This window comes from Salarias fasciatus, assembly GCF_902148845.1.
Source record: "Salarias fasciatus chromosome 7 unlocalized genomic scaffold, fSalaFa1.1 super_scaffold_4, whole genome shotgun sequence".
Lineage (NCBI taxonomy): Eukaryota > Metazoa > Chordata > Actinopteri > Blenniiformes > Blenniidae > Salarias > Salarias fasciatus.
The window spans coordinates 20,403,921-20,425,275 of record NW_021941229.1 but is presented as its reverse complement, the minus strand read 5'-3'; the positions used below and the strand labels follow the sequence as shown (position 1 = coordinate 20,425,275).

At 41.7% G+C, this 21,355-nt stretch overlaps 2 protein-coding genes across 6 annotated transcripts in view; one reads left to right on the top strand and one right to left on the bottom strand.

The window, feature by feature from the left end:
* Positions 1 to 702: 702 nt before the first annotated feature.
* On the bottom strand, positions 703 to 6,583 carry LOC115382774 (interleukin-31 receptor subunit alpha). The gene is made up of 17 exons (XM_030084663.1): positions 6,557 to 6,583; positions 6,332 to 6,354; positions 6,153 to 6,206; positions 5,893 to 5,946; positions 5,699 to 5,816; positions 5,459 to 5,619; positions 5,229 to 5,374; positions 3,749 to 3,890; positions 3,266 to 3,351; positions 2,978 to 3,185; positions 2,712 to 2,897; positions 2,471 to 2,602; positions 2,226 to 2,387; positions 1,901 to 2,044; positions 1,734 to 1,812; positions 1,586 to 1,667; positions 703 to 1,475 (listed from the first exon to the last, which is right to left on the bottom strand). Exons 5-17 carry the CDS (start codon positions 5,707 to 5,709, stop codon positions 1,035 to 1,037), a joined length of 1,980 nt encoding a protein of 659 aa, XP_029940523.1. The 5' UTR covers positions 5,710 to 5,816; positions 5,893 to 5,946; positions 6,153 to 6,206; positions 6,332 to 6,354; positions 6,557 to 6,583; the 3' UTR covers positions 703 to 1,034.
* A 5,153-nt stretch (positions 6,584 to 11,736) lies between these two features.
* The window catches only part of mast4 (microtubule associated serine/threonine kinase family member 4), a 105,562-nt gene continuing 95,943 nt past the window's right edge, over positions 11,737 to 21,355 (top strand). For all 5 annotated transcript variants that reach the window (XM_030084658.1, XM_030084657.1, XM_030084656.1 and 2 more), the window contains exon 1: positions 11,737 to 12,270. In XM_030084658.1, the coding sequence (XP_029940518.1) occupies positions 12,028 to 12,270 (243 nt within the window). In that variant the 5' untranslated portion in view covers positions 11,737 to 12,027. The remainder of the gene's footprint in view (positions 12,271 to 21,355) is intronic.

Below are 21,355 nucleotides of genomic sequence, written 5' to 3'. Positions count from 1 at the left end.
TTTTATTTGCAAAAAAGCATTTCAAGACACAACTGACAGCATGTGGAGGTTTTTTTTTTTTTTTGTGCGTGTGTGTATTCCACAACAAAATGAAATGGTAGAAACCTCTTTCGACGGTTTGCTTCAGGTGGACTGGCAGCTTGAATTTGTGTTGTATGGTTTGGTGGCGCCGTTTGTGAAAAGCTGGGGCGTGTGTGTGTGTATGAGTGTTTGAGATCTTCTACATTTTCTGTCTACGATATGTTTCCCAAACTGATCAATAAAGAGGCTTTCTCATTCAATATTTATGCATAAAAGCCCTTGGTTTGCAGTCCATCGTGGACTTCGGTGTCCCACAGAACTCTGTACTGGGCCCACTGAGAATCTGGATTCATGCGATTTACTGGATGGAAGAACATTTTGAAAAATCCCAAACTTCTAATAATTCACAGATGACACTCAACTGTGTATATATTGTGTATTATATGCACCAGAAATTTGAAGTTTCCTCTTATCTTTGTTTACGTTGAGGTTTGAACTCAAATAAAGTTGTAGCTGCTCTGAGAAAGTTTGTTGTTTTTTCAGTCTAAAATCTTTGACGTGGCTTTAAGAGGATGTTTGTGAAGGCTGGAAATTTCCTAATATTACAAACTGGAGATCGTCACTCGTATCATCATTTGATGTTATTTCAGTACTAAATAAGAGAATTTCAAAAGTCTGCAAAACAGTTGATGGATATTTTTAATGAAAATGCATCACATCAGAGACAAAATTAACATTTAAAACTAAATATAAAAAAATGTTTTAGTAAAAAAAATCGGAGCCATATTAGGTTTTTTTTAATACAGTATGCAAAAAGTGAGCAAACCTTCATAAAGAGATACATTCATTGAAAAAAAGCATTAGTTGCAATTTTTTCCACACGAAGGCCAAAGTTCTGAAAGACTGTTCCTTCAACTGGAGTAGAAATGTCTGTAAAATATCCCGCGGTCCTGTTTGTCGGTTTTCATTTGCCTCTTGGCGTAGTGATGGTGTTTCACACAGTCCAGCTTCTCTCACAGAAACGTGGACGTGCGCTCGCCGCCTGAGGCCGGACTGTAGCTGACCTGCCTCACGTAGTCCAGTCCGGGTCTCATCGTGGTCGAATCCAGGTCCGGCGAGCTTTTCCCCACATCAGGAGTCGCGGCTGCGTTCATGCCCTGCTGGAACATTTCCACTGTGGTGTATCCGCCAGCGAAGGCAAGGGCAGAACCTTGCATGTTTGTTTGTTGTGTGTGAAGGAGAGTATTGGGATCACTCAGTGAGACGTCTCTGCCGGCACTGTCCGTGTCGTCCTCTGCCCAGCTGGACCTGCTTCCTGCTGAGTCTTCCTCGTCCTCTGGCGGATTCAGGAGCGTCAGCACATTAGCAGGACTCGCTGCTTCTCTCTCCAGTATGTGAAGGCTTTTCACATCCCATTCGTCCACATTCAGAATGCTGATGGCTTCCGTCAGTTCCTGATTGAAATATGAGACAGGTTTCACACATTTGTTGATTCTGTTTAGTAGCCTTAACTTCCCACAATCGTAGAGCTGGTGCTGCAACATTTGAAAGATCAGATCCTCACCAGCTCATCCGCGCCGTCTATTTTCTGCATGGCGTTGCTTCTCCCAGGGTTTGGTATGCTTGGCCACAGGATGACCTTTACCCTAAAGTAAATCAGAGGTTAGTGGAAGCTTGTTCTGCATCACCTCCATCTGAGTGAGTGATTCTACCTTTTAATTACAGGCGAGCCACATATCAGCACCAAGGCTACAACCACAAAGCCCACGATGAGTCCCAGGTCGACCTTCTCTGCACGGCATGAAGACACAAGCGTCAGTATCGGAGGTTTGCTTTCTGCCGACTTGTTTCATCTGAGTTGTGTTAGCACTGCGGTAACCTTTGGGTTTTGTCTTGAAAAAACTTGTGGCGCTTCGAACTCCCTCTCCTGCCGAGGTGGAGCCCGACATCTGTACTTGGTAAACCGTGTCACTTTTCAAACCCGCCAGTTCAAAACTGTTCAGTGTCGGCCCCACTGTGACGTCTGCAGAGAAAGTAGAGTCCGTAAACACTTTTAGGTGGAGACTCTATTAGCCAAGACAATCAAATAGGAGTTTCAAGATCAATGTGGTAGCCTTAAACAGCTTGAAGAGAGACATAAAACCCCAGTAGAGCTGCATTTGAGCGTGACTGCGGCGGTGGAGGTGTAGGTGGGCGGCGCTCACTCCTCTCTGCGCTCGCCTCCCTTTGGTGATACTCCATGAAGTAGATTGTGTAATCCGTCAGGAATCCTCTGATGCCCTCCTCCGGGATGCACGACCATCGCAGCACGGCCGAGTCCAGGGTGATGTCGGAGGTGCTGATGTTCGTGGGAGCGCCGACGGGAGCTGCGAGAACATGGAGGCTAAATGTGAACAGAAGCCGAGCGTGGATTTGAAACGTAGGAGAGGTGGACGGTTTCCGGACTTACAGCCCTCCACGGAGTAGAACTGCGTGCTGGCGTAGGTGCTCTCGCTGTTGTTGACGCGCACCATGTTGCAGGTGTCCTTGTTTGGCCGCGTGTGAAGAGTGATGTTGTATCTGGTGTACGGCTTCAGAGGCTCTTAAGATACAAGAAAACCCGTGAAATAAAATTGGTAAGACTCATCTTGGTAAAGGTCAAATGTTTGTTGCACAAAAGTTTCACACTTCCCAAATTGTTTTATACATACCTGGTAATGGAAAAAGGGTTCTGTAGTTGTTCTTGCTCTCATGGAAAGACATGTAGATTGTCTTCTGTTCTTTTTCCCACCACTCCACTGAGTAGCAAACGTACGATCTGCTGAGATTGTCTTTCCAGAAGACGGTAAACGAGTTGTTGTGGTGGACCGTCACGTTCAGCCTCCCATCTGGAACACCTGCCGACGTTGACTTCAGTCAGTTGAGACAAACTTATTAAACATCCTCTCAGTTTGACGTGATTCCCGAAAGTCCTGACCAGTCTGGTCTTCACTCCGTGGTATCAAGACGCTCGCGGCCGGGGAGACGCTGGCGTTATTGACGGCGCTGACGTTCAGACGATAAGACGAGTAGGAGAGGACGAGTCTGAGGTGAGGCTGGGCGGTGATCGTCTGTTCACCCCGAGTCTCTCCCGAGGCCTTCCACACCGTCACACGGTAGCCGTCGTACTGGCCTCTGTCTGGAGGCTGATGAACACACTCACTTTCAGCTCCTCCTGCTTCTTCACTTCTCACAACACATTTCAAACGCTTTGATGGAAACGTACCGTCCAGGCGACAGAAATCACCCGGCGGCCTTTCTTCCTTGCATGGTCCTTTTCATGAAATTGGACGATCGGCGGTGTGGTCAGTGCTACAAGCAGCAGAGGAAGAAACATTATTTTGCTTCTCAAGCTGAACATTTCATTCTTGAATTCTGAGTGAAAACAGAAAGTCTTTGTCCTGAATCTGATACCATCTGTTCAGTGTCTTCAGAAATGATGTGGCCTGACTTCTGTCTGCTTGTATCTTTTGTGCTACACTTCCAGTTGACAAATTTGACTCTTATTGTGAAGTTTATCAACTAAAATATAAATCACATCCTAAATGGTAACAAGTGCTAAAAGAACTCAATCAGCTAAATTAAAACATAATTAGTTGACACTGCTACAATAGACTAAACTGCTAAAAATGCAAAATACCATAATAAAACAGGATGCCTGCAGGTTGCAGATTTTTGCAGTAAAGCAGTAAAATGAAGCCAGACTGACCTGCCGGCACGGTGTACGCTTCGCTCCAGGGGCACTGCGAGCACTTGTCGTTAGGAACACACTGGATCTGGACGGAATAGACCAGTGAGGAGTTCAGGGTGTCCACTCTGCAGCTGCTCCCATTTTCAGACCTAACAAATGACTGGAAACAACACAGAGAAAATACAGATTCTAATAATAATAATTCTAGTTAAATCATCAACTTCATGGTGCTTTTCATGCAGGTTTGTGTCTTAAAGGTACAGTGAGTGTGGTAACATGGTGTTTTTAATTGGGAATTGGTTTATTCTGAATTAAGTCATTCAGAATTATATTCATGAGCTTGGTGTTTACATGAAAAAAACAAAGAATTAAATCCTCTCTTACGCCGGGGTCTGCGCAGCGTTCTGATTGGACAGTGGGCGGCCGTGACGTACTGACGTCTCCCGGAAGTAAACAGCGTTTTTCTCGTCTCTCTTTCTCGGTTAAAGGTGCTGTAGGCAGGATTTTGCTAGTCAATGCTAATTTTTCTGTGTTTTCTTTGGATTAAATGTTAGAGTATCCATTGATAATCCTTTAGGAGTGTAGCATAATTGCACTTCCGCGAGGGCGCAGCGTTTCCATCTGTCTCTGTTCTGAGCTGAAAAGGAATCTCGACAGCTCCAGGTATCTCTGACCAATCAGAAGAGCCCATGAGGCTCTAACCGTGATTGGTCGAGGGGCGTTTGTCGCACGTTCTTGTGGGAGGGGCTTAACTTGCGTAAGGGCGTGATGTCAGAGAAAACAGGACAGGATTGGCTGTGCTGGGTTTCAAATCGCCATCTTAGATAGGTCAAATCGTCATCTTGCTTAGGTAAACCTAAGCAAGATGGCGGAGATGCCGAATCCTGCCAACAGCACCTTTAACTTTGACGCTACAGCTTTGAAAATGTCCTTGTTGTTAAGCGCCCGTCGATCCACTCGTTTCATTATATCCAGTCCTTCTAAAACTGCCGTTAAATAAATCATCTCCATACGAGTCGAAATCCGCGACTCGTATGGAGTCGCGTTTCGACTTGAAACGCGGATTGTGGGCCGCCATCTTGGAAAATTGCGTCATCACATCAGAGCATGCGCAGAACGACCAGAATGAAGTTGCGCCTAGCATATAATTCCGCTTCCAAAGGAGAATAAACCCGCCGGTCTATTAGGATTTAAACTTAATCCCGAATAAAGTTTTCAGGCGTTTACATGGTCATTTTAGAGAGGAATTAGGCTTTATTCAGATTTATTTAGGATTAAAAAGTCCCATGTAAACACACGGGTCCAAACCGGCTCACCAGAGGAAAAACCAAACACTCTCGTTGTTTTTACATCAAAAGTTACTGGTTTACAGACGACTGAACAAACAGCAGTCAGAAGAGAAACCAAAAGCAGAGTGAAATGAAGGTCGGAGTCAGAGGAGGACGCGGACGCGGGGGTTTGGATGGAGTCCAGCTCCTTCTTTGCGTTTCACACTGACCTCGCTCCACGCCCGGCTGCCCAGAGTTTTATATCTCATGTTGTATCTGTCAACGACCTTCATGTCGTCCTGCAGCCAGCTGACTCTCGCTTGCAGCCTCCCGGCGGTTCGGCTGAAGGAGGCCGTTTGAGGAGGGCCACATCGCACTGAAATCCAGATGAAGGAAACATTTAAAGCAATCACGTGTTGACTGTGAACGAAAACATGAATTAGTGAAATTGTGGACCTACATGTGTCCTTTGGTGAACCTTGGAAAACTGCTTTTGTGCAGTTTGCTGCTTCACCGTGTTCAAAAACTTCAACGTTCATGTCGAGTTTTTCGTATACTGTAAAATTGACTGATTTTAAGGATCCTTCAATGTTTGGATAAAATGAGCAGTAATTTCTGGAACTAGAAAAATGGGCAGTTATTAATAATAATAAAAAACATTGGAAATTTTCTTTTATTAAAGGAATGTGTTGTGTCTTACCGTTGCCTCATAATCACCGTGTAGTTCTTCTCTGACGTGTGGTTTCCAGGTTTCCACACACAGGTTTTTTTACTACGTGTTTCATGTTTACCAAAGCAGACCAAGTCATGCACTCCATCTGAGAGAGAGAAAAACATTTCAGACTCCTCTGTGAGCGGATTCTGCCGCTGAAGATGGCTCGGTGTCTTCTGTACCTGGACGTATCTCACAGTGCTCATATGAGGAGAAATCCCTCGAGCGGCATTTTACTGAAATGACAAATACAGTGTGAAAGTGACCTTATGACAAAATAGTTGACGTTTAAGTCGATTATTTGTTTATCTGAAAAATGCTCATATTTTCACCCACAGTTCAAACTGCTCTCTTAAATCAGGCAGAACACTGAGATATTTGAGCAAGGTCAGAAACTCGTCGCGTGTGACGATAAAGGAGCAGAAATATATTTCAAACCTACCTGGAGATGCTTGGATTTGTGAAGAAAGCGTAGTGTAATCAGCAAACACTAGACCTTGAATGTATATGAACAACAGGATTTAAAACATTAACTTAAATATTCTTAAAAAATTGTAATTTAATAAAACGCAATAAATGTTTAGCATAATTGAGAAAGTATGGAACACTCAGCTCACTTACCAAAGATGAGAAATGTGATTTTCCTGTCAATAAAGAGCATATTAAGAGTAAATCAGGCTGAAATCCAACCATGTCTGATGGAGATCACACACACACACACATACACATAGACACACACAGATACAGGAGCAGCTCTACAGACTGAAGGAGAAGGAGATAGTTTGGGGAGTTCACACACATGAAGGGGCGGGCGAGATCTTCGACACAGTCGAGAGGACTTCATACCTCAGATGAGAAACAGTTGGACCTCCAGAGTTTGCAGAAACAGCTCATCATTCTCGTACTTCTGCTTTCCTGAAATAGAAAAGCTTTTCTTCTTTTTTTTTCATAGAACAAATTTACTCCTGTATGTAGGAGGAAACGTAGAAACTAAGAGGAATAAATGTCTTGTTGCTTTATAAACAGGTGCTTTATCAGTTCGCAGTGACTCAAAGTGAGAGTGACAGAGACTTTCTGCTCTTCACATTCACTGCGCTTTCAAAGAATTTAATGCAAATGGATTCGTAATAGGAAAATGTGGAACTAGAGACTTCTTTGTCTCTCAGTTTGGCACCAGAGAAGTAATATGCTGAATGTTTCAGGTCGTTTTCTGAGAAGATGAAGTGTTTCTGCAGGTGAAAAGCTTCAGAAAGCTGTAGAAAAGATGGACACTGATAAAGATACGCGATTAATTATCACTCTGGAACATGTTATTCTACAAAAATGTGTCATGCATATAAATTATTGCTTTATAATTAACAGTAAATGAAAATTAGGTAAATTGAATACTAGAACAAACCACCGTGGTAATACATGTTGTAATATTTATTTAGATTTTTGCTTTTTCTTGAAAGTTAAACTCAGTTAAAACTGACTACAGTTAAACTCAACATTCATTTATTTAAATGTATAGTTTTATTTTACCCTAATGGAAAGAAAGTCTCCCAGCGGTCTTAACCTGCAGTAGTTTCACTAGAAAATGGTCCAGGTTGGCCTGAACCAGCACTATCTGTAGCTTTGATGAGACGCGTTTTAAGCCTGATTCAAAAATATACGTTACTGCAGCAGATTAAAAAAAAAAAACTAACCAGTGATGTGTATGTTCGTCCTTTTATTCCTCTCTTGTTACTGCCTATAAAATACAAAACAAGAACACACAACACTTTATAAAACTACCATAAAGCAGGGTGTAAAGGGGTAAACGTATTCAGCCACAGAGAAGCGTCACCAGCATGTCGCTCATCTACAACAGGAGCTTTTCTCTCTCAGTAGCATCAGAGCGCTCAGATGTTCAAAGTCTAACTAGATGCATCTTTTAAGAGGGTGAAACAGAAGCTTGAGATAAAATTTCCTCCTTCATGTCTGAAAACAGAGGAAGTTCATTTCACACCTCGCCGACTCTGAACGTCTGCGTCACCAACGTTGTTTGTCGAGATTGTAATCTCAGTGGTGTACATGAACGCAGCACAGCGAGGCCTGGATGGGATTTCTATGTTTTTATCTCTATTCTGTTTATTTTCTGCTGTCTTAACTTTATCTGCTGTAAAATTTGAAATACTTTTCACCCTTTACGTTCAACATAAACAAGCTCACACCTCAACTGGCATCCTTTTTAATCGAAAAGTGACCATTTCAAAATCAAAAGGGACATTTGATGATCTGCACCACACGCAATGACTTTCCACTAAATGAAGTTAAAAAAAAAAAAAAAAAAAAAAAAAAGACTGCCAACTCAGCTCACTATGCCCTTGTGGGTGAATTTCCCCAACCTTTACCCTTATCGCCCCTGAGATCAGCTGCTGTTACTCAAATGTGCCACCGGATAGTGAGAACAACACGAGCCCGCAGGTTCCTCTCGCTATGCCTTTCACTTTTATCTGAAACCTTTTAGCCTTTTTGTAATCTTTTCATCATCCTACCGGGTGCCTTCTGTAAGGGGATGTTTCTGGTAATGATTACTGCAGTGTTGTGTTCTGAAAGGTTTTGCACTGTTAAGTCAGAGTGTGGTTGAGGTGAATCACCTCCCTGATGTTGAAGATTCCTTGACCTCAGTGAGACGATCGGAAACACGTGGAGACGATGCCCTGAGATCGCAGAATTTCCCAGTTTAGTGATGTTTGGACAACGTCACTGAAACCACCTGAGATAATAAAGACATGGCACCTTCCAGCTGCTTTTGGCCCGCGGGCCTTATGTTTGACATCCCTGGAGTAACTTTATTTAGTAGAGGTTCATCGACAGTTACAGTTAAGTTTTTTACTGCGCTGTTGTTGCAGAGCTGCTGTCTCTCTCAGTCCTGCTCACTGCTGTTTGGTTTCAGTGTGTTGCGGTATTTCCTGCCGTCACGTCCTTGTCATCGATCACGTCTCAACTGACCAATGAGAAAAGAGACATTTTCTAACAAGAAAACATATCTGAAATACTGCTGTAAACATTTTAACATGTGAATCTGCCAGAAGATAAATGTGGACCACATTGTAAACGTATCTTTCTCACTAAAATGAACTTGCAGCTTGAAAGATCTCAGACTGTAAAGGACAATGGCTTCTGTGATAGATTTTCTGATCTGGATCTGCTTGTTTCTGTTTCCTCTTGGTTGCTGTTTCTGCTCATGTCTTTCACAAATTGAAGTGAGTGAGTTTAATGGGTCACACAGTGTCGACGGTTCATTACTGGGTCTCATCAGCACTAATGAAGCTGCAGCTTCCTTCCTCAGTGACTATATCAGCTCTTTATTTACTCTAAGCAGGTCAGTCCACTGCTCTTATCAAAAAGAACCTCGTCACTTTAAATAAGTCCAAATTCTCAGTTCCAGTGAGTCATATTTTTGTGTTGTGTGGCATCAGTGAGAGAGAGGAGCTCATGCTGTCAGCTTCTCATCAGTATTAGCAAACACTACCCTCCTGTGGAGAAACTGTCAACAGCGAGAAGGAGATCAGAATGACTGATGACAGTGTGACAGGCTGTGACGTCCAGGTCAGTTTGACAATAGCTGTCATTTATAGTACATCATGTGTGAATTTTTCCTCTCAACATGTAGATTTTGTCCTTGGTTGTGGCCTCTTCTGGTTGTGAGAAATCCAGTGAATGAATATCTCATTTTGAGTCTTCCACTTCGTCTGTAGAACATCTGTAAGCTGCAGCAGCACTGTCTCTGCATGTCTCATGTTTCTGATGTGAAATCAAGCGTTTGCCGCACCGTCTCTAAATCAGCTGGATCCCTGAAGTCTTGTTTATCCGCCAGCAGATCCGGTCCGGGGTGATAAATGGGGTTGTGGAGATGGGCCCGCTGTGGGGTAATGGTGTGTGTGAACCTGCCAGACAGGCATTTACCCCGGATCTGTCTGAACGTCAACACTTTCACTGGTGTTGACATGTCAGGTTGTCAAACATCGGGCCGAGGTCTGACTCAGTCTAATGGCTCGACACTCGTGAGAGTGTTTACTCTGCTGAGCTCAATGTACCGGAGCATAATGTGGTCGATAAAGACTACAAAAGAAGGAAGCTCAGGTCTGCTGCTGCTGTGAGGATGGAGGGCAGGAGGTGTTGTTGAGAGTAAACCTGACCTACATTTCATCAAATTCAGGGATTTCCTTTTTCATTCAAGGGGATAGTATTTGAATGACATCTATAATTTCTTTTTTTTTTTTCAAGTTAGAACAACTGTAATGCAAATGTAATGTAAATGTATTTGGTTTTCATCTGTGCTTTTTTCAGCTTTTTTCCCCACTGAAATTACTAAATCCAAACTCTATGAAGGCTAAGACAAAAAGCTTAATTCATCTTGAACAAATAAATAAATAAAAAAAAACAATATTTAAACATGACTGTTAAAAATATTGGTTTCCCTGTGGGTCCAGCTTTTGTTTTTCAACTAAGTTTGTGATATCAGAGAGGGAGAAAGAAACAACTTCATAAGTGTTTGGATAGTGAATAATCAACAAAACAGAAGAAGAAATTTTGTTTCATGCTCCCTTATTTAAATGCCTCGAGTTGACTGGTGAGCAATAAAGAGTGCATGTTTAGAACCAAGTATGAAATTCACTTTAACTCACTCTGTTTATATAAGTTCGCCCCCTAGTGGAAACTTTGTGTCTTCTCCTCCATGACTCTCTCAAGGTCTATTATCATCTTTAACAACTTTTGGAAAAAAAAAAAGAAATTCATGAAAATAATCAAATCATATGTTGCAACACCTTTTATTTAAAGGAAAGAAATAACACAAGTTTATCTTTCTATCTTTAATTCTATTTTATATCTTTTAAATCTATATAGGTTTTCACAGTTCGTCTCAGTTACAGACATTTATACATAGATTTAGAATGCATATAAGTTTGAGTTGGAAAAAGTTATTATTTGCAATTATTTAAAAATCACTTTTTGGTCATCTTCCCAGAAGTCACCGCCAGCAGTGATAAATGTACCGACTGAACCCCGTGTCCAAATATTAAAAACGGATGTATTTTGCATGCTAGATCATATCTGAGAGAAGAGTTCTGATATAGTTCCTCTGCTTGCACGTCTTGTTCACACTGATCGAGATGAGCTTCTCCTCATAACTTCTGAACACTGCGTGATGACATTTATCTCACTCTTGGCCAGATATATAATGGAGGTGGAGGGATGCTTCCCACATACATTTAGTTTTTTGGCTTCTTTAATGTTGCTGAAGATGTTGCACTTTGCACTAAGACCCGAGAACCTTTTGTTAACATTCTCCATGCTACTTCAACAATAAAATGTGTGCTTTGGAGAAAGATGTATGTGTGCAAGGAGTACGATTAATATGTTTTGTCCTATTTTTGTTTGTATTTTGTATCATAACATAGTTTTGACATGTTTGAAATAAATAAAAGATTAAGTAAATAAATTAGTGCTGTCAGTTTTAATCGCATTGATTGCAATTTAATCGCATTGATCGCAATTAATCGTGATTAATTCATGGAGAACTGTCAACAATTAACTTTTTTAAAGTTGATTTTAATTGCAATGAAGAATCTAATCCTCATAAATCAGTCCCAATGTCAGGAAAAAACACTATTATCCTCTAGTTCTTTTCTTTGACCCAATTGGCAGACCTCAATGGATTAATCGCGATTAAAATTGACAGCACTAATATAAATAAATAAATAAATAATTTGTCTTTAACTATAAATCTCTTCATTTAAAAACACTGTAAAAAAACGCAATAATAAAAAACAGAAGAATAATATTTAAAAGAGTTCTAGAACATTGTGGGAAGATGAAGGGGTTCTGCCCTCATGCCCACCTCTCTGTAATTACCGCCCATTAAACCAAATCATACCGAACCCGCGTGCGCCGGTGTGCAGGCTGCGAGCCTGTGATTGGCCCGTCGGCCCCGAGTGGGCGGGGTCTGGCTCCGGGGGCGCTTCAGGCAGGACCGGAGCGTTAAGAAGACTCACTGACAGCAGCATGGACTCACCGTGAAACCCGGAGCTTCCCGACCCGCACCGGGGAAACTTTTAACCGCAGCGGACTCCCGCGGCCCGGCCTCCGCCCCCGCGCAGGTTCCGCACACATTTTTAACCGGCAACTTTCGGCGGCGTCGTGACTTTGTTTCCACTCGAGTGAGGAAGGAAAACAAACAAACAAACATAAAAAAAAGTGTCTCCCGGCTCGTGACGGCTATGACCCGCTCAGGTGCGCCAGCAGGTGAATTCGTGTTGTTGTGAGAAGTTAAAAAAAATACATTAATAATGGAAGAGAAACATTTCGAAGCGTGTGGAAGCGACGAGAGTCTGTCAGCGTCGTCTTCAGGCTCCCAGACCCTGTCCGAGGGAGGAGAAGAGGAGGAGGAGGAGGAAGAGACCGCGTCCGTGCTGGAAATTAAAGTTTATGGAGATGAAGGGGACTTTCAAGCTGTCAACGAAGACGAGCAAAACGCCCAATATGAGAAAACGACTGAGGAGGAGGAGGAGGAGGAAGAGGAAGATGAAAAGGTAAACAAGCTATACTCCAACACACATAATGAATAATTTCAATCCCTTTGTAGATCAACTGCCAAAATTAATAATTCCTTTCGTCTGTAAATATAAATTAAATATGAATAAATAATAAAATACACATTTTAACCACTTCTGTACATTTGAAGTCAAATTCAACCCTGAAACCACCAAACTGATAAGCTCAATGGAAATTAATGGAGGAATTGTGTTGAATATAGGCAACAAAAAAGTGCTCAGAGTCAAACTGAGGTATGTCACTAATCTCTGAAATAGCCAAAGTCAGCAAGCAAAAATCCGCTTGAGCACACAGTGAACTATTTAATTTTGCCCCTGCTGTTGAAATATTTGTAAACAACCTCCTGCTTCATGTCATGAAGTCAGCAGGACCAGAGTTGACTTCATCCTTTCCATGTTGCCCCATTTATCCCCCAGTCCTCTGCTGTTTCAGCCAAAGTCGGGCTGGATTTTCTTTTTTGGCCAATTATGTGGTGTTTTGGGTTCATTTGAGTATTTTCCAAAGCTGTTTTCCTTGAATCATACTTCCAACAATTGCCCAAGCTCTTCATGCAGTTTCTGTGGATTCAGGTGTGAAGCATGATTTACCTTTCGTACAGTGGGCCGCATTATGACAGTCCCACAAAGCCAGGCTTCCAAAGCCATCATGCAGTTGAATCAGCCTGTCTGAAGCAATCACCACTCATTACAACATCTGCAACTTCAGCATTTCTTTGCAGGGAAGCTCCATAGGACTGCTTTGCTAGTTGGAGTTATTGAGTGTGAATGTACTTCAAGCTTCTTGACTTGATCCCCTCTGCAGGCTGTGTGTTTGCTGTACTGCTTTGATCATCTGTGAGTTCTCACCATGTTTCAGGCTGCATTTTCTGGAAAATAAATAGTGTTTTGGGTTCCTGTAAGCTTTTTTTTCCAACGGTTATTTTCCTCCTATCAATCTTGCAACTCTTTCCCAAGCTGTACCTTATATTTAAAAATTGTTTAAATAGCTGTAGGAGGGGGAAAGTTTTTTTTTTTTTTTTTTTTTTGATAAATTTGTGAAGCATGATTATAGTTAACGCCTGGTAGGGTTCATGAGTTTGAATCCACAGTCCAAGTTGCAATGACTGTTGTGACTCCTGTACAATAAAACGCAGCTAAAAACACTGTATGATTCAACTTTAAGCTTTTCCAAGTGTCAAAGAGTTGCTGCCCCAGTCTACCTTCAGTCAGTTAAATCAAAACACATTTGAAGCGATGACTACACATTGCATTGTCTGCACAAACGCTGCGAGAGTGGCGTTTCATTACAAGGATGCACTAGTGGAATGTATTGCTGATTGGAGACGATAAACCAGCCCCAACTGAATTTAATTCATGCCTTGAGCTCCTTTCTCTTCATCCTCTTCATGTATGTATTTCTTATCACGCTGCTCTGCTTCATGCATAATCATTGCAGCCTTTATGCGTCTTCTGCGCAGGCACGTTTCCTTCAAAGCTTTGCTTATTGGATTGCATTGAGCTGCACCACTTGTATTTGATCAACCTGCAGCAGCTGAGTGCCATTTATACTGCGAGCTTCATTCATCTTCTCTATTTACCAGTCACACTCATGCATCCATCTCAGTGAGCTGCTCTGCTTTATTAATACAGTACATGAGCGACTGAAAGTTTTCCTGGCTGGTTTTGATTTAAAAAAAAAAAATCTTTTGACTTTTTTTTTTTTTTAATCACCACTTAAAAAGCCTTTTGAGCCTTTTCCAAGTGGCAGCCTTATTTACCAAAACCTAGAATAAAAACGCTGCAGATGTGTCATATCCTAGCTCCGTTTCCACTACCTCACTAAATTCTGAAGTGCTGTAAGTATCAGTTAAAGGTGACTGGTGTACTGGCACCACATAGTAGGCAGTCATTATGCACTCGAATCAACAAAAACCACTCGCTTCGAACCTCCACGAAGGAAAGTGGTGATTGCAATGTGGCTGATTTTCAAGCTTATATTTCATGCCATTTCTTTTTTCCCCCCAAATTGTGTCCTTTCAACTTCAAGTCATATTCATCATGCATATCAGTGAGCTGTGTGCACAGTCCCCTGGTTTATTTATACATGTGTCCAACATGTTTCAGACGATGAGACTGAAAAACGCCCAAAACACAATTTTCCAGAGCAATCCAGAAAGTGATTTTTTTTTTCTTCACTCCAAAAAGACTCCACTAACCAACCATATGACCAACCATAACCAACTTGACCACTGGTCAAGTTGCATGTCCTATGTTCAAGTGTGAAGTGCTCAAAGTTATGTTTTTCCCGCAATGCTGAATTACTGAACTTAAAGGGATACTTCAACATTTTGGCAAATTGGCCCATTTAGCGCAATTCCTTAGTCATTTCGAACAGCATACTTCCTTTTTTTGTGAGGGCGAGCTGTTGTTTATTCAGAGGCGAGTCGGGGAAGGTTTTCGGGACGGACACAATGGAAGTGAATGATATTTTTGTTCCCCCTCGTCAAACTCCTCAAATACAAAATCCAACAACCCCAAAACACTTTGGTGGACACGTTATAATCCGCACATTCACTACGCTGTGGAACACCAACAAATAATATTGTAGCGTTACGACACTGAAGCAAATACTGGGAACTACTTTTTCTTTTGAAATCACTACGCCCGGACGCCATGTTTAGTAAGTAGTTCCGTCTTAGCAATCTTCGCATAAACAACTCAATCTGGTAATGTTGCATTAATATTTCACAGCGTAGTGAATGTGCGGATTATAACGTGTCCACCAAAGTGTTTTGGGGTTGTTGGATTTTGTATTGGATGAGTTTGACGAGGGGAACCAAAAATACCATCCACTTCCATTGTGTCCGTCCCGAAAACCTTCCCCGACTCACCTCTGGATAAGCAACAGCTCGCCCTCACAAAAAAAGTAAGTATGCTGTTCGAAATGACTAAGAAATTGCGCTAAATGGGCCAATTTGCCAAAATGTTGAAGTATCCCTTTAATTACTGAGTGTGTTATGCAAGCTTTGTCAAACTCGTCCTCCTCATCATGCATCGTGTGTGTGATCAGTGAGTGTTTTCAGTGAGTCCTCAGTGTGTTTCAGGCTGACTAAATCTGAATTTTACAGAAAACTGTGTTCCTGAAGATGTTTCAGAGTGTATTTTTACACCCTAAAACACACTTTCAGTAACATTTTTTTCAAAATATTGTAAGCTGCACCTTTAAACTTAAAAAAAAAAAAAAAAAAAAAAGATAATCATGGGCAGATGCAGATGTTTCTAGGTTATGCTAAAATTGTTTCCTATAATTCAAATTTGAAGTATCAGTTCAAGGAGGCGGGCAAAGTACATCAAACTGTTAATCTTTCAATGCCATCTGTGGGGTGAAAAAGTAAAAAGGCACACTGCAGCCTCTGAAAGTTACATTTTACTTCATCACCGCTGGATGAGGTTATTGCATGAGTGGGCGCAGCTCAGAAAGTCCCAGCAACTGTGTTTGTTAGGTTGGAGGCAGAATGTGCCCTCCAGCCACCCGGGTTCAGAAATAACATCACATTTAAAAACCTTAGTCACTGTCAAACGGATTATGTTTTTCTCAGCTGACAGTGAAAACAGAAGGAATAACATTAATTAACCTTTCACTTTAAGGAAGGCAGCATTGTTTTGTTTTTGTTTTTTTAAATAATGAGCACAGATCGGACCGTCCTGAGCCGCGGTGTGTATTCAGGTGACAGATGGGAAAACAAGGGATGTGAAGTTTGTGCTGCAGCCTTTAATTTATCCTCTCACAGTTGCTTCAGTAGAGACAGGTTTTACTGGCTCGAATACTCGCCAAATAGGTCCAAGGGCGTGTTGGAGATTTCATGCTTAATTACTTGAGCTCTGCCTTTTTCTTTTTTCCCCCTTCCCTCTTTCAAAACCCTATTGCCGCCGTGACTCGGAGCTGTAGGCGTGGCCGACGGTCACCCTCTTACAACCCCAGCGAGACGAGAAGTGGGGAAATTCTGGAAAGTTGAACGGCGTCCTCCATCTGTTACGCCATTATCTTTAAAATGCTTGGACAAGAGAAGTGCGCTGTGGGTGGAGGAGTTTTGGAGGGGAAAGCAGACCGACTCGCATGCAGCGTGAGGAGAAACTATGGCTACAATGCTGTCATTAACAAGTGTGTTCTCGTTTCAGAGGCCATTAAATGGGTATATAGAAGTGTAACAGAATCATGCCAGCATCCCCCTGGATGATTCCCCCCCCCCGTGACGCGGTATCGTGTTAGTGGTTTGGCTGAGTAGCAGCTCGTCGATTCATTACCTTAAAAGAGGTGCACATGAGTGCAACAGACTGATCTCTTATTTCAGATTCTCCCATCGTGAGCCGGTAAACAACATCAGAATATCCTTATTTGGCTATAATATTAGATTTTTTTTTTCTTTCTCTTTTTATGGAGCCATCGTAATAAAATTCAAATGTTGGACGTTATATGTTTACAAACTGTAGCTTCTGTGCAGACTTTGAACCTAATCTGCTCTCGTTTTTGAACTGCAGTGTGAACTCCCTGCCCTTCTCTCCTGCGCCCCTCCAAATGTCAGTTTGAAGTTCATTTAAAACCGGTGACCTCTCTCGTGCTGGCCACAGAAGAAGGGATGTAACCTGACCTGTTGCTCTAAACACAGCGGGCGCGTCGCCGGCCGCGGCACCACAAAGCAGGTCGGATAACCTATCGGTGCGGAGAAGCCTCGCAGGGGCCATTACTACAGGGTTAATCAGGGCTCCTTGACCTTTGACTCATGTCTTGCTCCTGCAGAGTTAAAAAAGGAAAGTCTTCTGAGAACTTCCATGATGTCAGGTTTTTTTTTTTTTTTTTTTTTTACGTCGACCGACTCGGTTAACACTCGATGTCCAGACTTAGCGACGTGCGGAGATACTTTCCACAGTGTTTGCACAGCGTCTGTCTTTACAGAAATCTGTGTCGCCGTGTCTCTGCTGGCTCCAGACGTCTGAATCCGTCCAAAAGTTGTGGGCAGTGACGGCGAGAGCCTTATCTACCGCCGAGGTGGCGGGAGCCAGATGATCCCACACATAATCCTCTCTGTCATGCACAAGACAAGATAACGGAGAAAGAATAAAATGGGAAGCATAAAGTTTAGATCTACAGATCGCACCTCATGATTCTGCATGAAAACGGTCTGCCAAGTGAAGAGTTGGAGGTGAGCAGGATGACATGGACCTGCACCTGCCTTTCACTCTCCAAATATTTAGAGAAAGATGTTATATTTAACTCGTATTTCAGTGTGGTTGTGTATATTGAAGGGGAAACTCTGCAGCATGTGTCTTAAATCTGTTTCTCTTCTGTTAGCTGTCTTTTTATTTTCACTTTTCCATCAGTTTGATTCATGGCTGCAATCGGCCAACTTTTCTTGATTCATATTTCAGACTCCTAAAGGTGAACAGTGTCTGAAAAAACTCTTGCTAATGTGGTTTTAGAATCCTCTTAAACTGCTTCAGAGTGAACAGAGTTGGATCATTCTTGACGGAGACATTGAATAAAGTCTTAATTGACCTGGAGACAAGGTTCTTTCAAGCATTCCCACTGAATCTAAGGCTGAAACCCAGAGCATATACACTCACTGGCTACTTTATAAGCTACATTTTACTGGTTTTTCTTTCTAATTTTAATGCTTGGTTTAAACTTCAGTAGGTCCTCTTGACTAGTTTAACTATCCTCATGATATTTAGTTGCTGCCTTGTGATTGGCTGATTTCGCTTTGGGCGTGACTAGCTGAACATGTGTACCTAATAAAATGACTGGTCAATGTGGAATACAGTCAAAACAAACGGTCTGGAACTGGAATTAAACTAATAACATAAAATTCGGTCTTAGAACTGAAATATGGCCCATTTTATTTAAATGAAAAGAAAAACGTGCATACAGATACATCCAGAGACATATGACGGTTGGAGATAAATTATCTCGCCCTTATCAGTGCTCGCCCTGCTGCCTCTGACTGCACACCACTTGAGATAATACCCTGAGTTCGAGCTCGGTTTCCTTTTTTTCAGAGTGAATAACATTTTGAATGTGCTGGAATCTCTCCATGCATTAGTATATTTCATAACAGTGTGTGATGGATATGATCATGATAATAAACATGGTTGGAATACACTGCTAAGAGACAAATATTTGATCGTTCAATGGATAATGCTGTTTGTAAAAAGCATATAAATGTGCATGTACACTTTGCGTAAAGCACTTCCATGGATGCAATGTTGTTTTCTTTCTTCAAGCCCTCACAAATCAGACATCCAGCATTGCAGCCCACACCGTTTAACACGGTACATCCCAAAGTACACAGTCTGTCGGCGTGTTAATCATTCCTTGTCTTTATATATCCCGCCAATATTCCCCCTCATAATCGTAAGCGTTACCTTTTCAGAACTCCTGTTTGTCCATGTCACTTTTGATTAACGGTGTGGTTTTTAATTATTTGAGCTTTGGTGATTTTCGTTGCCGAAGTTACCTGTGGTGAAAAATTACTTTCCTTGACAATATCCCGGATCGTATTTGATATAGCTCCTTATTGTGATCCTTATAGTTTCCTAAATGAAACCTTTGATGGCAAGCTCCAATGAACAGTGGAGAAATAGCTTTCATATTCTTCCCACGTATGAAATTTCTGCTTTCAGTTTGGATGTTTATAGAGCGGTTACTTGAGAATTAGATGGATTATCAGGGAGCAGCATAAAACTGAATGGATTCCTCGGTCTCCCCATTAATGAAAATGACTCTTAAATAGTTGCTGAGCGAAGTGATTTTTCCAACAATGTGTGAAATTGAAAAATATGACTCAGCAGAAGGAGCCGCAAACTGAATCTGCAGCTCCGTTAAACCAAACATCTACATGATGTCCCTGCTCTGGCCTGCAACTTCTGTTTTTCTTCCCACTGTCATTGTTGTCATGTTATTGGAACCTACTTGCAGCGGTTTCTGCCATAAAGCTGTAAAAGTCCATCACGTGCGCCTGATAAAGCTAACCGAGCAGGCCAAGTGAATCATTTAGCAGATACAAAGCCATCCTGAGACCAAAAACATATACAAGGAAGTGAGAATTGCCTCGTGAGTGTCTGTCATCAAAATACCATAACATTTTTGTTTTGAAAGCACTTTTTTTGCTGTCCGATTGAAAGTAAACATTTGAAGTCAATCAAAATGTAAAAAAATTCATCTTTATTTTAGTATTTTAAAACAGCTACAGGAATCCAAAGTGCTACATGCAAACTAACACAATAAAAACAAATGCTCCGAATACAGAGAATAATCGGCAGCTTGCACATAAATATAAGCCTCTTAAACGTTAGTTCAGGAGCTGCAACTCAAAGTGCTGGAGCCGCTGAGAGCGTCAGGCTGGTTTCAGGCTCCACCAGGAGCACCTTGAGGTGAGGAGGGTGGGGCAGTTCAGGAAGGCAGTGTGGGAGCAAATGCATGGAGCGATTTTGAAAACACTGAGGACGACGCTCCCATTATTCCAGATCAAAAGACGACCTTTATTCATCACCTCTCTAACATTCTCCACTGAAAACCAAATAACTCCAAACATATTTAATGTTCAAAGTTTAAATTGATTCACACACAGAAATTAATCCAAAATTTACCCACATCAGATATAAAATTAGCCACATCAGGTTGACTTGGTATAAAAAGGTTTTCAGTTAATTTTGGATGGCCTAGTTGCTCATGACGCTATTTTCTGCCCCCTTCATTTTACAGTTCTCCGTTTCTCTCTCTATATCACTCGGCAGGCAGCTGCTATCAACCAACAGACTTGACTTTGTGTTTGTCTTTACTGCAGCATTAAAAAAAAAAAAAAAGAAAGGGAAAAAAAAACCTTCCCTAAAAGCAGAATTGATAGTGTGGGACAGCTGTACAGAACACACACAGCTCAAATGGCACCAGAAAAGAAACACTGCTCTACTGAAGTGAAGAATTATCTCCCGAGACACTGTTCTCTGAATGGTTCTGTTAAAAATGGGGCCTAACCAGTGTGAGACTCGACTCGGAGCTCAGTAAACGGCGTTAAGTGGAGGATAAACACAGCGGGAAAGCGTTGTTGGGTCGGAGCAGGTGAGCGTCTGAGAATGTGTGCCGAGATGGAGTCATTTGTTGAAACATGACTATACGATTTGGAAAAGAAAAGTGTTTTCAAGTACGTCTGGCGGTCTTCCAGGGACTTTATTTCCAGGTCGTTCATCACGCCTAACAACCCATCCATCATATCACACCTTTTCTTTTTGGAAGCGGCGCTGCTAAACAGATCCTCTGCACCACAGTCTGCAGATTGAAATCCCCTCTCTTCAGTCTGTGTGAACATTAGTTTGACTTGTTCCTCGAACAAATTAAATCTCACTGAATATTCCCTTTTTTTTTACCAGATGTGTGTCAGTTTGATACTATTCCAGTTGTTTTAAGGGTCATAACTCTAAACAAACACGATGCACCGTTCAGGTTGATCATGACATTAAAGTGGGAAAACAGTAAAGAGATGTTGAGGAAATTAGTTCTTATGCAGATTCGCTGTATAAAATATGACTCCTCTGTATTCCACCAAGAGGAAAATTAGTTTCATTCTCTTATAGTGAAACTATATGTCCCTGTCTTTGAATAAAACCAAAACAAGTCGGTTTTTACTGCAGAAACATTAGAAAGGAGTTTAGACTCCATGTTGAGAACTGAACTCAGGGTCATCAAAGGTCACCAGTCAAACTGAATTACGACCGCAGCACGGTGACTTTATTACAACTTTCACTCTGGGAATCCAAAGTTACAAACAACTGAGACACAAGTGTTTTCCTGAGAAATCAGATTTTACTACATGAAATGTTAAAACGTACAAATTGTTCCCGATATATTGTGAAAATTATTTGCATCATTTTCTTTTTGTGCAACATTAGAAATGAATAATAAGACATTATTATGATATCTTGATGGATTTAATTGCAACCAGTTGATGGTGAAATCGATATGCAGCCTTTTCATTTATCTGTGTCATTCTAGTTTCACCGTCGTCATTCTAGTTTTGAGACGGTCTTGCGCGCA